Source organism: Lotus japonicus, chromosome 1, assembly GCF_012489685.1.
Source record: "Lotus japonicus ecotype B-129 chromosome 1, LjGifu_v1.2".
NCBI lineage: Eukaryota > Viridiplantae > Streptophyta > Magnoliopsida > Fabales > Fabaceae > Lotus > Lotus japonicus.
Genome location: NC_080041.1, coordinates 55,672,643 through 55,687,374, shown reverse-complemented (window position 1 = coordinate 55,687,374; position 14,732 = coordinate 55,672,643). Strand labels below are relative to the sequence as shown.

The window sequence follows — 14,732 nt, the reverse complement described above, 5'->3', positions numbered from 1 at the left end:
AAGTACCAAAAAAACTGTCCATATTTCTAGCCACATGGCTATTTTTTTGTTGCTATTTGGTTGTTAAGTTTTATCATTCTTTTTTAGTTTGTTAGTCAAGATAGCATTGTAGCTGGCTTCACTGTTATCGAATTCAGTTCTTATCATTATTTTTTACAATTTTGAAAAAATTTGAATTCCTATCTTTATAAAATATTGAAAAAAGTGTTTAATTTCAAGAGAAAAAATTCATAATCGCAACAAAGTTGGAGCATGGACTCCATAATTATGTTTCTCTTTATTAGGATTTATTTACTTTATTTGAGAGGTGATAAACTTATTTTAAGTTTTTATATTATTTTTTATTTTTTATTATCTCTTAATTTTTTTCTGTTATTTTGTTTATATTTAAGGAAGAGATAATGGAAAAAGAGAGAAAATTAAAGAGATTCGCAGCTGGTGACTATTCCAGCGCAATAAACTGCCGCGAAAGGTGACCAGTTTTCACCTGCTATTTTATGCAGCGTAGGAAACACCGCCGCGATAGCACCAGTATTGTGTTTCTGGAATTTTCATGCGATCACACGAGATGCAACAGTTTTAATATTATAATTCTATTCCTATAAGAATAAATCCGTAAATAAATTATAAGAATAACTGCTCAATGTTAAATTTCAACAAAAATAACAAGAATGCACTTCAAATAAAATAAACCAAATTAAAAATAAAGTGCCTAGTATTATTTTTTATTCTGTGTCGGAATCTTCTTTCTCTGAGTAATCCTTTTCGCTTGTGTCAGATTCTTCATCAGTATCACTTTCAAAGTCACTTGCATCATCAGGTTCTTTTAATTCTTCTTCTTTCTCAATAATACTCTCATCCAAACATTGACCTGTAACATCATCTCTATTTAACACCCCTTCATCTCGATCCACTAATGGTGTATCTAGATCTTCATGTGTATCACTCAACTCATTTAGTTGATATGCTTCTAATTCGTCATCATCTTCGAATTCGCCATTTGGCAAGGCAAAGATATGTCTTGGCTTGACTTTAACCACTGTATGCCAATCTTCCCTGTCGCTGTATTTTACATAATAAACCAACCCAGCTTGAGAGCCTAAGATAAATGGATCATTTTTATAATATAGCTTCGTGATATCTACACTAATAAATCCATATTCATCTTTCTTGTATCCCCTGCCCTAGTTTCGGTTTTCAGAAGGAGCCTCAAACCAATCACAATTGAATAGTATAACAGAGTTGTTATCTAAATATTTTATTTCAGTGATCTTTCTAACAACCCCATAATAATCAACATTGCCAGTTAACTCATCTCCTTTTACTAGAACACCACTATTTTGGGTTTTTAGGTGTTTCTCAGCATCTTTTGTACGAAATTTGAAACCATTGAGAATGTATCCCTTATGATTAAATACTCGAAAATTTGGTCCTCTTGATAATGCTAGTAACTGGTTACTAATCCTCCCATCACGCAATTGTTGTAACCGCACAACCTACATTTAAATTTTATTACAAAAATCATATCTTATAAAAGTAAATATAAAAATGTTCACAATAAATCAATACCTATAAAAATGTAAATATAAGTTAAGCATCAATCATATTACCTCACTTTGAAACCACCCATGGAATTGCTCCCTATGCCTCTTTTCTATGTTCCTATGACTTTCATTTCTTATTTTAGTCAAGTGCTCTCTGAAAATTGATAGAAATATATAAGATAATTAGAAATTCAAATAGTATAATTGTTATTGAATGAGAATAAAAAATATAAGAAAGAGACTTACTCAATCCAAGGTCTAACTTCTTCACAATTTTGTAATATGTAAAAGTGAGCTTGTTGAATTTCAGAAGAGCTCAAACTTTCCCATGAACCTCCTCCAGTAGATCGACCATTATTTTTGAAAACGGAAAAACCAACACATTCATCAATTGCATTGTCATATACTTATCTGGTCGATTTAACCTAGAGTCCATATCTATCAAATATCTGGCACAAAATGTAATACACTCTTCAGCCACATAACCTTCTGCTATGGAACCTTCTGGTCGTGCTTTGTTGCGCACATAACTCTTTAGAATGCGTAAATATCTAAACATAAACAAACAAACAAAAAATCATAAAGACCAAATCAAGTTAAGTATTTGAGTTTCATTATGTTTAAAAATATTTAAAGTAACCTTTCAATAGGATACATCCATCTATATTGAACATGACCTCCAAGTTTTGCTTCATTTGTCAAGTGAATTGATAGATGAACCATAACATAAAAAAATGATGGCGGGAAGATGCGCTCCAGCTTACAAAGTGTGACTTCGATAGAATCTTGTAAACGATCCAACTCATCCACTTTTAACTCTTTAGAGCATAAATCACCAAAGAATAATGAAAGCTCAACTAAAGGATCGCAAGCATCCTTGGGAAGCAATCCTCTTATGGCAAGAGGAAGAAGTCTCTCAAGTATAACATGATAATCATGGCTTTTAAGTCCGGAAACCTTGAGTTCATTTATATTTACGCAGCGACCTACATTTGAGGCATAAGCATCTGGAAACCTGACATCTTTTAAGATGCGACAAAAATTACTTTTTTTTGCCTTGGACATTGTGTAACATGCAGGTGGAATGATGTACTTATCCCCAATCTTGATAGCATGAAGTTGCTTCTTGAGTCCCATACGTTTCAAATCTAATCGAGACTTTATTGTATCTTTTGTTTTGCCTTCAATATCCAACAGCGTTCCAATAACACTTTCACAAATATTTTTCTCCACGTGCATCACATCTATGTTATGCCTTAATTCGAGTGTTCTCCAGTAAGGTAATTCAAAAAATATACTTTTTTTCTTCCAATTATGATTTACCTTTGAAATTCTTTTTCTTTTTCTTGCAACTTTTCCAAATGGCAAGTGTTCAAGACTTTCAAATTGTGCAAGCACTTGATATCCAGTCAATGGTTTTGGTCCAATCCTTACCTCCTTTGTGTTATCAAATGAGCTCTTACGTGTACGCCAAAGGTGTTGAGTAGGTAAGAATCTAAGATGACCCATGTAGCATTGCTTGTGACCATATTTCAAGCGACAAGAGAATGTTTCTGAATGACAGCAAGGGCACGCTAATCTTCCTTTAGTACTCCATCCGGATAGCATGGCATAAGCAGGAAAGTCATTGATTGTCCATAATAAGGCTGCACGCAATTGAAAATTTTGTCTTGACGATGCATCATAGGTTTCAATACCTACATCCCACAACTCTTTTAAGTCATCAATTAGAGGCAGAAGATAAACATCAATATCAATCCTAGGACTTTTTGGACCAGATATAAGCAATGATAAGATAATATTTGGTTGTTTCATACACAACAAAGGAGGCAAGTTATAAGGAATTAAAACAACTGGCCACACACTATAGCTGGTGCTCATAATACCAAACGGGTTGAAACCATCAGATGCTAAGCCAAGTCTCACATTACGGGGATCAAAAGCAAAAGTTTCATGGTCTTTATCAAACTGTTGCCATGTTAATGAGTCAACCGGGTGTCTCATAACTCCATCATCAATTCTTTTATTCTTATGTCATTTCATGTCATATGCAATTTGTTTTGACATAAATAATCTTTGCAGTCTTGGCTTTATAGGGAAGTATCGAACTACCTTATTGGGAACATCATTCTTCTTCTTGCTTTCTTGCCACCTACTTTCCCCACAAATTGGACATTTATCGAGATTTTTATATAATTCTCCTCTAAACAAAATACAATCATTGATACAAGCATCTATCTTGACATAATCAAGTCCAAAATCTCTAATAATCTTACGAACCTCATACATAGAGTTGGGAAGCACATTTCCGTCAGGTAAAGCTTCTACAAGTAACTTTATTAGTGAATCAAATGAAGTATTGCTCCATCCGTAAACACATTTCATTTGAAAAAGACGCATAATAAAAGATAGTTTGGAGAATTTTTGACAACCAGGATAAAGTTTTTCCTCAGCATCTTTCAACAATCCATAAAACCTTTTAGCGTCCTTATTTGGCTCCTCATCTATATTGCTAGACTCAAGATGATCAAATAAATTTCCTCTATCCGCATTAAACTGTGCCTGATGCATGTCACGAAGCATGGAGTCAGTTTGAGTATCGTCACTTCATTCAGGATTAACATCACAATCATTGTCATCATCTTCTAAGTGACTGTCATTATCAGATGATGAATCACTTAAGCGTTCGCCATGGTACTCCCAACACTCATAACTTGGCTCAAATCCCCATTTTAGTAAATCATTCATCACATCATCTCTTGGTTTGAAATAAATATTGTTGCACTTACAACATGGACACCTGATTGTGCTTGTCGATTTGGGTCTAGAGAAAGCAAAATCTAAAAAGTCACCAATTCCTTTTAAATACTCTGGCAAAGTTCTGTCCTTAAGTTTTATCCATCTCCTTTTATGCTTATCCATGATCACGATATCTACAAATTTAAAAGAAAATAAGTATCATATGATTTCATAAAATGGACTAGGAAACTTATAAATTAAATTATAACAAATTAAAATAGAAATATATGTATTAAATTATGCCAAAAATTAGTTATATAAAAATGATATATAGTCTAAATAAATTGTAATTTAATAAAGGGATATGCTAACTTTTATATATATATATGCAAAATTCTATTGTATAGTTCGTCCTATATTTCCATATACATAAAGGGCTTGATATTTTTTATTTATTTAATGTCCCATTATTTTTTAGGTGTTTTACGAATTTTTTGGTATTATTTTAAATGTTTGTTATATTTTTTTTAAATTGTGTTATATCTTAAAATTAGTATATCTTATTTTAAAATAGTATCCTTATCTCTTTATATTTATCTAAGGTTCTAAAATAAAATAAAAAAACTAAACAAAAAACCTGAACTAAGGAGCGTTCTCTCAAAAAAAAAAACTAAGGAGCGTTGGATCTCTACTTATGTCCAGCCCCTTTATTTCACTTTTGATTTACCCTTTTGTTTTTTGTTATTTTTTAATTAAATAATATAGTTAATGTATAAATTAAAACAACAAAAAACTAGCCTAAGAATGCTAGAGAAACATAAAAAAAGGGGAGAAAAGAGAGGGAGAAAGAGAGCGAGAGAGGGAGAAGAGAGGTTGAAAGGCAAAAAGAAAAGAAAAGAAGAAGAAGAGGGAAGGGAGAAACGGCTGGAATTTAAAAGGGTTTTCTGTTGTTTTGATTTTGAGAGAGATTTTAAAAGGGGTGAGGTAGTTAATATAATTTGACAAAAAAAAAGCTCTTTTATTAAATTGGAATAAAAAAAGTCACTGAATAAATAAGAAATAATTTTAAATATATTGATCCAGGTTTAAATTTAAATTATGCATTTGATTTAAAAAGCATACAAATCAATTTAAAATTATCATGACATCAAAATTAGTATTTAGAATTTATCATGACATCAATGCACAAAACAAAAGTAAAGAGAGTATGAGTGATTATTTGGTTGAAGCACAACAAGGAACCTTCTTTGAAACTTCTGAACCGCTGATGACTCTGCTAACTATTTCTCACCTTCTTACTCTTAGTTGCTCTCACACTCTTTTGAATTGAGGTACAAAGATGGAACCCCAACTCTCATAAGTGATGCTCTATATTCTCTTCTTCTAAATGTGTCTTCCCACCATCAATGCTCATTTATTTATAATCATCATCCTAGGTTTGAATGTTCCTAATATGATAAGATTTAGGTTTATTTTCAATTTTTTAGATAAAATTTGACTTATCTTTAAATTTTATGAAACATGATAACATTTATCTAGATCTCCATGAATTCAATTAATTATCAAATTTTGATATGATTATTATTTCCTAGAATCTTTTATTATCTAGTATGTTATATTTTCTAGAATCATCTTCTAATTATTATTTTTAATCGTATTTATGAGCTTTCTGATTTTTTATTTATTTTCATAATTTGACTTATTAGTTTTACATTTTCTATTTTTTTATTTTCAAATATTTTTTTTGAGAGAAATCATATAGATCTTACAAGGGAGAGATTTCAAAAGGGGGAGCAAGAGAGAAAGAGCTTGAGGGTTGATTGTAAGACCCGTGATTAGGAGGAGAGATAAACTCTACCAATTTCTCAGTTTTAGGGCTTTAATGCTTGTTTTGATGTGATCTGTAAAGATTTAATCCAATGGAAATAATATTATGATTATTGATATCGAAGTTATTTTGTAAGTGTTTCATTCTTCATTCGTCGGAGAATTCAGCTGCACTTCGGAAAACGGTCGAATTGACGTGTTTTCGCCTAGAGCACCCTTTTGTCATCGAATTATTATTTGAGTGTAAAATAAATATTTTCCTTATCATTATGATGATCTACGCGTAATTTTGAGAATTTTGATTGTAATATCGATATAGGGTCGAGAAACTCGCCCGGTAGTGTTTTCGGCTCGAAAACGAGTCTCGTAAACAAGGCAATCACGAAATTGGCCAGCTAATTTCTTATTGTAGGGTTGTTCATTCATATTTTGAGTGTTGGAGGGAAATCAAGTAGGGTAGACTCATGAACCAAGACAAAAAGGCAAGAACCATGATGGTTTTTGCCAAAAATGGTATGCATGGGTAAAAGGATCAAAACCAAAAGCACAAACTAGGGATGGCAATTTCTACCTGCATATGGGGATCCCCGTGGGGACTGCCCCGTTTGGGGCCCCAATCTTGGGGAATTTTTCCCTGTGGGGATGGGGATGGGGACAAAAATTCCCCCGAGATAAATTTGGGGATGGGGGTGGGGATCACCCTCCCCGCCCCGCGGAATCCCCGCCCTGTATACATAGGTAAAAAATCAATAATACCCTTAATAGTAAATTAAATGTTATTTGAACTTCATTATATATTTTCATAGAACTTGACATGTTCCATTCTCATTTGTGATTTTCATATTTAACTATTTGTAGTCCACGTGGAAATTTAAGTATTTTTATATTTAATTTAGTTTTATTTTATTTTTAATGTTGTGTTAATGGTCCCCATGGGGATCTGCGGGGACCCGTGGGGAGGTGGGGATTGGGGATGGGGAGAAAATTCACCCCGCCACGGGGATGGGGAGTGGGGATGGGGACATGAAAGAGACGCGGGGATGGGGACGGGGGAGGCACTCCCCGCTCCTGCCCCTCGCGGGTGCCATCCCTAGCACAAACCTTTCATTTTTTGCTATAAGGGCCGTCCATCACCTTTTCATAAGGGATTTACATCAGATTTTCTGAATCAAAGTGAAGGAAAGGAGAAGTTTTAGAGAGATAAGTGAGAGAGAGTGTAGAGAGAACGTTCTTCTTCTTCTTCTTCTTCTTCTTCTTCTTCTTCTTCTTCTTCTTCTTCATCTTCAAGAGGAACCCTAGACACAAATCTTACTCAAACACCTTCAAGGAGTCATATTTATCCTTTCTACTCTTCATAAAGGATCTAGAATTCAAGGTGATAATCATGGTGATGGTTTCCAGATTCAAAAATGAGCTATGTTTCTCTTCAACTCTTCAAAAATCTGAGTTGTAGTTGTTGTTGTGCTTGTGGTGAACTTGTGACCTCTTTGACTTCATATTTGTGGAAAGAGTTTTACAAAAGGTTGAAGCTTGTTGTTAGGGCTTCAAGCTCTTGTGTTATTGAACCATAGATTTTGAAAATGGAAGGCCAAGGAAGGAACTACTCACCATAAACCTTTTCCTTGTTCAAAAAGGTTGAGTATTGATGTTTCAATGTCCTCATAAAGTAAAGACTTCAAGAGAAGGTCTTTGAAATTCTGGTTCTCGCACAGGACAGATGTTCTAAACGATGATGGAACAACCGGTTCGACAACTGACTAACAGAAACTTTAAAAGCATAAGTAAACAAGACACAAGAATTGTTAACCCAATTCGGTGAAACTTTACCTACGTCTGGAGGGTTTGCACCCCCATGATCTCCTTGCACTCTTGAGCTTCTTGACTACACTCTCTCTCACAAGCAATCTTTCCCTAGCAAACACATTTCCACTTCTGAACACTTGCTTCAGGATGGAATGACACATTGTCTAGAGGAGCAGGGGGAACATTCACAGGAACTCTCTTATCACTTACCTTTTTCTAGCAGAGGGCATAATGTCCTTCACATCTGGTTCAACATTCGTCTTTGAATGACTAACAGAAACTTTCTTCCATTTCAGAGTGCTTGTCTTGGTACACAGACTCTCCTTCTTTCCTTCCTTCTTATCCAGTACAACAGCAACATCCTTGTTGGTCCTGAGAAAATGACTAGGAGCCTTCACAATCTCTTTCTTCTCTTTCTCTTTAAGCCCTATTGGTTTCCACTCTTTTCTTGCTAGAGCTACTTGTGGATTAGTCCTTGGTTGATCATGAGACTGAGGATATCCATATAGCTTGTAACAGTAGGGTCTTATATGACCAGTTTTGCCACAGTGATGACATATCCAAGTAGATTTCTTGGATTTTCTGAACAGAGGGTACACATGTCGTACAGAATGATGCAGCATTGGGTCTGACATTGGTTTCTTAGTTTGCTTTTCAGATGAAATAGACTTATTTGCATTCTTGTAGTTGAAGCATATCCCTTCCATATCTCCAACTGTTTTCCCAACTTCCAGAATCTCCTCTAACACATTAGTAATATTATTCATCATACGAATAGACTTTGTCATACCTTCAAGCTTGGAGTTCAAAAGAGTAACTTCCTCTTGTAAGCTACCATTGATGATTAGAAGTTGCTTCTTTTCCGCAAGTAGATTATTGACTTTCTTTACTTCTTCTTGCAAATTAGCATTAGTGCTCTGAAGCTTCTCATTCTTCTCACGCAACTTGCAGATGGTCTTAACTTCTTCTTGCAAGCTGGAGTTATTACTCTGAAGTTGCTTCTTCTCAGCAACCAAATCCATGACTTCTTTTCTCATTTTCTCACCATACGTACATGATTCCTTCCACTTAGCCAGCAAAAATTTGTAGGTTTCAACTAGACATTCATTTGAGATAACCTCATCACCATCACTTGACTCAGCATCAGAATAGTACTTTCCAACTAGAACCTTTACATGAATATCCTTGGTTGTATCATTCTCATGTTTGCCCTTGAGTTGAAATTCAGTATTCTTCACATTGTCTGACACATTGTCCAGGACATTTGTATTTGACGTTTTGCCCAGACTCTTCAACGCTTTAAGAAATGATATAGCTTCTGCAATACTTGCATCAGTATCCTTCTCCCTCTGATCTTCATCTTCTTCAGTGTTGGACACAAAAGTTATAGTCTTCACCTTCTTCTCAGATCTACCATTAAGAGATATCTCAAAGGTTTACAAGGAACCAATGAGTTCATCAACCTTGATGTTACTGATGTCTTGAGCTTCTTCAATGACAGTTACCTTCATATCAAACCTCTTGGGAAGAGACCTGAGAATCTTTCTTGCTAACTTTTCTTCAGACATTAGTTCCCCTAGGGCAAAAGAAGAGTTGGCTAGATCCCTTATACGCATATAGAACTCATATATGGATTCATCCTCATTCATCTTCATAGTTTCAAACTGAGTTGTAAGAAGCTGAAGCTTTGACATACAAACTCTTGATGTTCCTTCATCGGCAGTCTTGAGAATCTCCCATGCTTCTTTAGCCACAGTACATGTGTTGATTAGCCCGAACATATTTTTGTCAACTCCATTAAAAATAGCATTCAAGGCTTTGGAATTTCCAAGAGCTTCGTCATCTTCTTTCTTTGTCAACTTTTCTTCAGGCTTCAATTCAGTTGTGGATGCTATCACAGGATTTTTCCACCCCTTGACTATTGCCTTCCATGTTATACTGTCCATAGATTTGAGAAAAACCATCATTCGAGCCTTCTAGTATTCATAATTGGTACCATCCGAAATTTGTGGCATATAGATTGATCTTCTTCCATCCATAATGTTGTCCTTGAGAATAGAATATATTCCCTGGAGCTCACCCAACCAAATAGGGTGTCTGCTCTGATACCAATTGAAATTCTGGTTCTCGCACAGGACAGATGTTCTACGCGATGCTGGGACAACCGGTTCGACAACTAACTAAAAGTAATAACAGAAACTTAAAAGCATAAGTAAACAAGACACAAGAATTGTTAACCCAGTTCGGTGAAACTTAACCTACGTCTGGAGAGTTTGCACCCAAAGAAAGAAAATCCACTATCTCAAGATTCAGGAATTACAGACACTCATGAACACCACAGTTCATAGTTCACTTCCTAATCTACCCAGTGTATTTCTACTTAGTATCTCAACCTAAGTATGAGAGCCCCTCTCACTTTCTCTCAACCACTGCCACAATGATTGGTAACAAACAATCAACAATCAGAGTTTGAAGAATCAAACAACACAGAACACAACTTTGCTTTATGGAATCAGTGAGCAAAGTTTGTTCAGATGTAACAAGGACAAAGAACAATGAACAACCATAAAAACTTGATCTCTCTCCATTAGCTTCGGTGGTCTTCTTGTTTTAGATCTTCATCCTTTTATATGCTTCAGCAGCAGCACAGACACTAGGGTTTGCTTGGGCTGAAGTAACAGATTGCAACAACCATCAAATCAAAACTGAATCTCCAAAGATCTTGTTGCGTTTTTCCCAAGTAAAGATAGAAACAAATCCTTTTTCAAAGGTTGTTTCAACAAATAACAACCCACGATTAAAACCCTTCTGGTACAGCTACTTGAACCTCAAGTAACTTTAAAAAACATATCTTCATAAGATCTTCCAAGGCCCACAATCACGTTCCTAGCAAAGGACTGATGTCCTAGCTTCACGAAGTCATCAGGTTGTTTTTGACAAAATGCAAGACAACAAAGTAACAATAGTCTTCAAGCTTTGTTTCTTAAAAGCCTTGAGGGCTAAAGTTCAGGTTTTTAACCCTCAAAATCATTCAAAGTGTAGTTGCAAACTCAAACCCTTGAACTCTTAAGGCTAAGTTGATTCATGAGAAGTTCTAGGCATAGTAATCTAAATATGTAATTACTATTTGATTTGAGTGATTAATGATTATGTGCATTGTGTTTTTGTGTGAAGGTGAATAACATCTTGATTGAAATCAGACCGGAGAAGCTAAGGAGAAAGACAACGATCGAGGTAAGGGCACTTCGGGTCTTGGACTTTAGCGTGCAAACTTGTTTGTTAGGATTGTATGAAACTTGAAGAACTTGATGATTTAAGAAGGCTTGGGAGTTGCTAAATTGATGATATGAAACTTGGTATGATATATGAAACATGAGGACAAGTATTAGGGTTGAGAAATGAAGTTAAAAATGATGAGAAATGAATTTTTGGGGGCTCTGACGGAGCCCAACGTTCGAGCGCCATTGTCGAGCGCTTGAGCGCCCAAAACCTAAGAAGTTACTAGACCCCGGGTTCCTGAATGCCAGGTGTGGCGCTTGAGCGCCGGGTTTGGGTGCTTGAGCGCTAGCGACTAGCCCAGCACTGTACCTAGGGTGCTTGAGCACCCGGTGCCAGTTTTTTGGGCCTTGTTAGGTCCTTTTGGGGCATCTTTTGGAATGTTTTGAAGTACCTTTGTATATGGTTTGAATCCTTGAATACTATACTTGATATAGGTGAGTTTATGAGCTAAGAATGCATGCTATACATGAGAACTTGTTGAGAACATGATGAATGATAACATGCCTAAATGTCTTGAAGTTTGAGAACATGAATACTTGTTGAACATGAAATGATGAACCCTAGGATAACTATGATGTGTATATGCCTTGCTTTATGTACACATGATGCTTGATTAAGTATGCTTTAATATTTATCGAATGATATGCGATGTGTGGCTGTTGGTGGTCGAATGAGATCGAAAGTGGAACCTAAAATTGTTGGGCTATTGTAGTGACAGATAGCTGGTGAGACCTATGAGTTGGTGACCGGGAGCACTCATGTCAAGGTGTGGTGAAATCGTCATCGAACAATAGAAGACTATAACTAGGTTGTATGGCTAACCATAAAGCATAACATTGCATAGACTAAGGGTACTACTGGAATGGGTACTATGAGTTGATTACTAATGATTGTTGGAATAGATCATTAGATAAGTGGCAATTGACTGCATGAATGGGTCTTTGTCCTGCCTGCCGTGTATGGAGTTGGTGTTATCCGGATCATGGTGAAAAGCATAACATGTAGGCATGAGAACTAACCCTTGGAATGGTGATTGTGACACATATTGAGTTGGTGTGTTGGCGTGGGATGATAACCTTGTTAATTACTTAAAATACTGAATATACATGACTAATTATCGCATGTGTGCACGTCCTACTTATGACCTTGTGGTTTAAGAAGTTGACCCTTGCATTTCTTCTATCTATGTACTCTCGATGATGTTACCTTAGAAGATGAGCAAGAGACCGATGGATGCGTGAGAGGGGACGTCCCATTCAGGGAGTGCTACGTTTACCCTTACTAAGGAGGACCCGAGGTCGTGGGAGGTTGACCACCTCCGACGACGGGTGACTTACATTGCTCACGTAGCTGAGAATAGAGTCGATGAGTGTGGCATGCCTTTTGACCGGCAAATGTACTGTCGTACGGTGAGCTTCAACGTCCCACCCCCGAATGTAGAGCAGCTGCCACCTTCACTCGTGCCGGTGAAGGAGGATCCCACCTCTTTGTTACCCTCTCACCCCACCACCTCTCCTTCGTTGCGCTATCATCTAGTCCTTCGTGTGATCCAGGAGATCGTCTCCATAGTTACTATGATGGTGGACGTGGATACCGATGTGATCTAGATAGTAGACATGGATGACGAGGCTGCAATGGGAGTGAGCTTGGGGACAGGAGCAGGACTATTGGAGGAGTCAGAGGAGGAGTTAGACCCAGAGGAGGACGAGTGGACCGGACTGCAGCTGAGGGTTGGGTAGCTTAGGTGTGTCGGTTAGTGTTGAGCCCCTCATTGTATTCTTGGGGGACAAGGTACATCCCATTTATTTTGTACTATTCTATTTAGATGTAATAAGTTGTATTCGACTACTTAACCCTCTTTATTGAGGTGATTTGTTGTAAACTCTTTCTATTTATTTATGTTGGATATTATCTATGCATGTTGTAGAAGCATTACTTTGAAAAGAAAAAAAATATCTGCATTTTTAGGACAGGTTGCATTGTTAAGGTGGCTCGAGGTTAATAAGTAACCCCTGAAAATCGGGGCGTTACATTGTGGTATTAGAGTCAAATCCTCTCAAACACTTTGTAGTTCATGTGCTGAACAATTTCTACTATCTCTCTTGTGAGAAGAGAACCTTGTAGAGCCAAACGATCTTGAAAAGGATATTAGGATAAGTCCTTAACAATACTTTGTAAAGGAGAAGTCCTTAGAATGCTTGGTTGGGAGAAGTCCTGTCTAATACTGGATTAGGAGAAGTCCTACATAATACTTGGTTGGGATAAGTCCTTTCTAATACTTGGTGTAGGAGAAGTCCTTGATACTTGTTTAGTAAAACCATGGTGAAGGCAATGACTGGACGTAGCCTCATCGTTTGTGGGTGAACCAGGATATATTGCTTGTGTTTTTATCGTTTACTATTTTACGCATTTATCCGTTGCACCGAACGATTGGGAAAAACTTTTTTAAAACTTATAATCGTTTGAAGAACTCAAATTTTACAAGAACACAATTCAAACTCACTTTCTTGTGTTATATTATTGTATTTCACAGGTGCGTAATGCGTGGGAATCTGTCGAACAGTTCCATATTATAGCTACTATCGTATCAGAGGTTTGAAGGATTTTCCACTATTTTAAGCTTCCACTACCTTACAAGCTTTTGCTTAGATTGTGTGAAAAGCATAATTTCAACCTCACCCATCACCATCTATCTCACATTGCAAATCGAAGTGGGAGGAAAAAATATTTTAATTCATCTTTCATACACAACGTAACACAAATTTGGGGCTTTTCAAATTATCTAGGGTTTAGACCATTTAAAATGGACATAGGAATTAAATCGAAGGGCGAAACATTAGTGGGGAGTGATTATTAGCCACTTAGGATGCCAAGTAACAATTCAACGTGTTTATTCAGCGAGAAAGAAATCATGGTAGGAGATTTCGGTTTGGTTTTGTCAGATTTCTATCAAGGGAGCATGCATCTCGCGCGATTAGTGCTTTGGACGGGGCTAAGTTGGGTGGTGTTGTCTTATCTATAGCGATGGCAAAACCTCCATGAAGTCGCTGTCCAGGAACAACTAGTCGGGATACTAAAGGTCAGGTTTGGTTCAACATGGTGATTGGAGCTACACCTCAGGTACGGAACCGTAAGGGAGGTGGGTTGCATCCTTCCTCTTCTCCCTGGCGTGACGCTCTGTTGAGAAGTGTAACACCCCGATTTCGGTAGCGTCACTTTAGTAACCAAAAGTAAACTTAATGCGGAAAAACATGAATATTTTTTTTTTGATAATAACTAAGACAAGACTGAAATAAATAAAACCCGAATGCGAAAAGCAATATAACTAATGTACAATATATAAACAGCCCCCGCTGTAAGTAACAACCTCGTCACGAGTAACCTCCAGTGACGGAAAGAAAAGTGCAACGCCCGTAGGCAATATATACAAACCAAATGAAAAGGGTGAAGTGCCCGCAACACTATCCCTCAAAACTGAGAATCAGCTGACCCAATGGCCTGAAAATAAGACCTCCTAAGTCCAACCAACTCTCTGTGATC

General features: G+C 36.6%; 1 protein-coding gene across 1 annotated transcript; it reads right to left on the bottom strand.

Annotated features, from left to right (window-relative positions):
- Positions 1-725: 725 nt before the first annotated feature.
- Positions 726-4,115, bottom strand: LOC130739062 (uncharacterized). Its single transcript, XM_057591286.1, has 6 exons — positions 3,657-4,115; positions 2,185-3,572; positions 1,952-2,095; positions 1,611-1,698; positions 1,216-1,496; positions 726-1,062 (listed from the first exon to the last, which is right to left on the bottom strand). The coding sequence occupies exons 1-6, from the start codon at positions 4,113-4,115 to the stop codon at positions 726-728; spliced, it is 2,697 nt and encodes an 898-aa protein (XP_057447269.1).
- Between the last annotated feature and the right edge of the window lie 10,617 nt (positions 4,116-14,732).

Coding starts and splice junctions, on each gene's coding strand:
- LOC130739062 (XM_057591286.1), bottom strand. CDS start 4,115: ATGCATCAGGCACAGTTTAATGCGGATAGAGGAAATTTATTTGATCAT. Junction 3,573..3,656: donor AGAATGATGTTCCCAATAAG/GTAGTTCGATAC, acceptor AAATGACATAAG/AATAAAAGAATTGATGATGG. Junction 1,497..1,610: donor ATGGGTGGTTTCAAAGTGAG/GTAATATGATTG, acceptor ATTTAAATGTAG/GTTGTGCGGTTACAACAATT.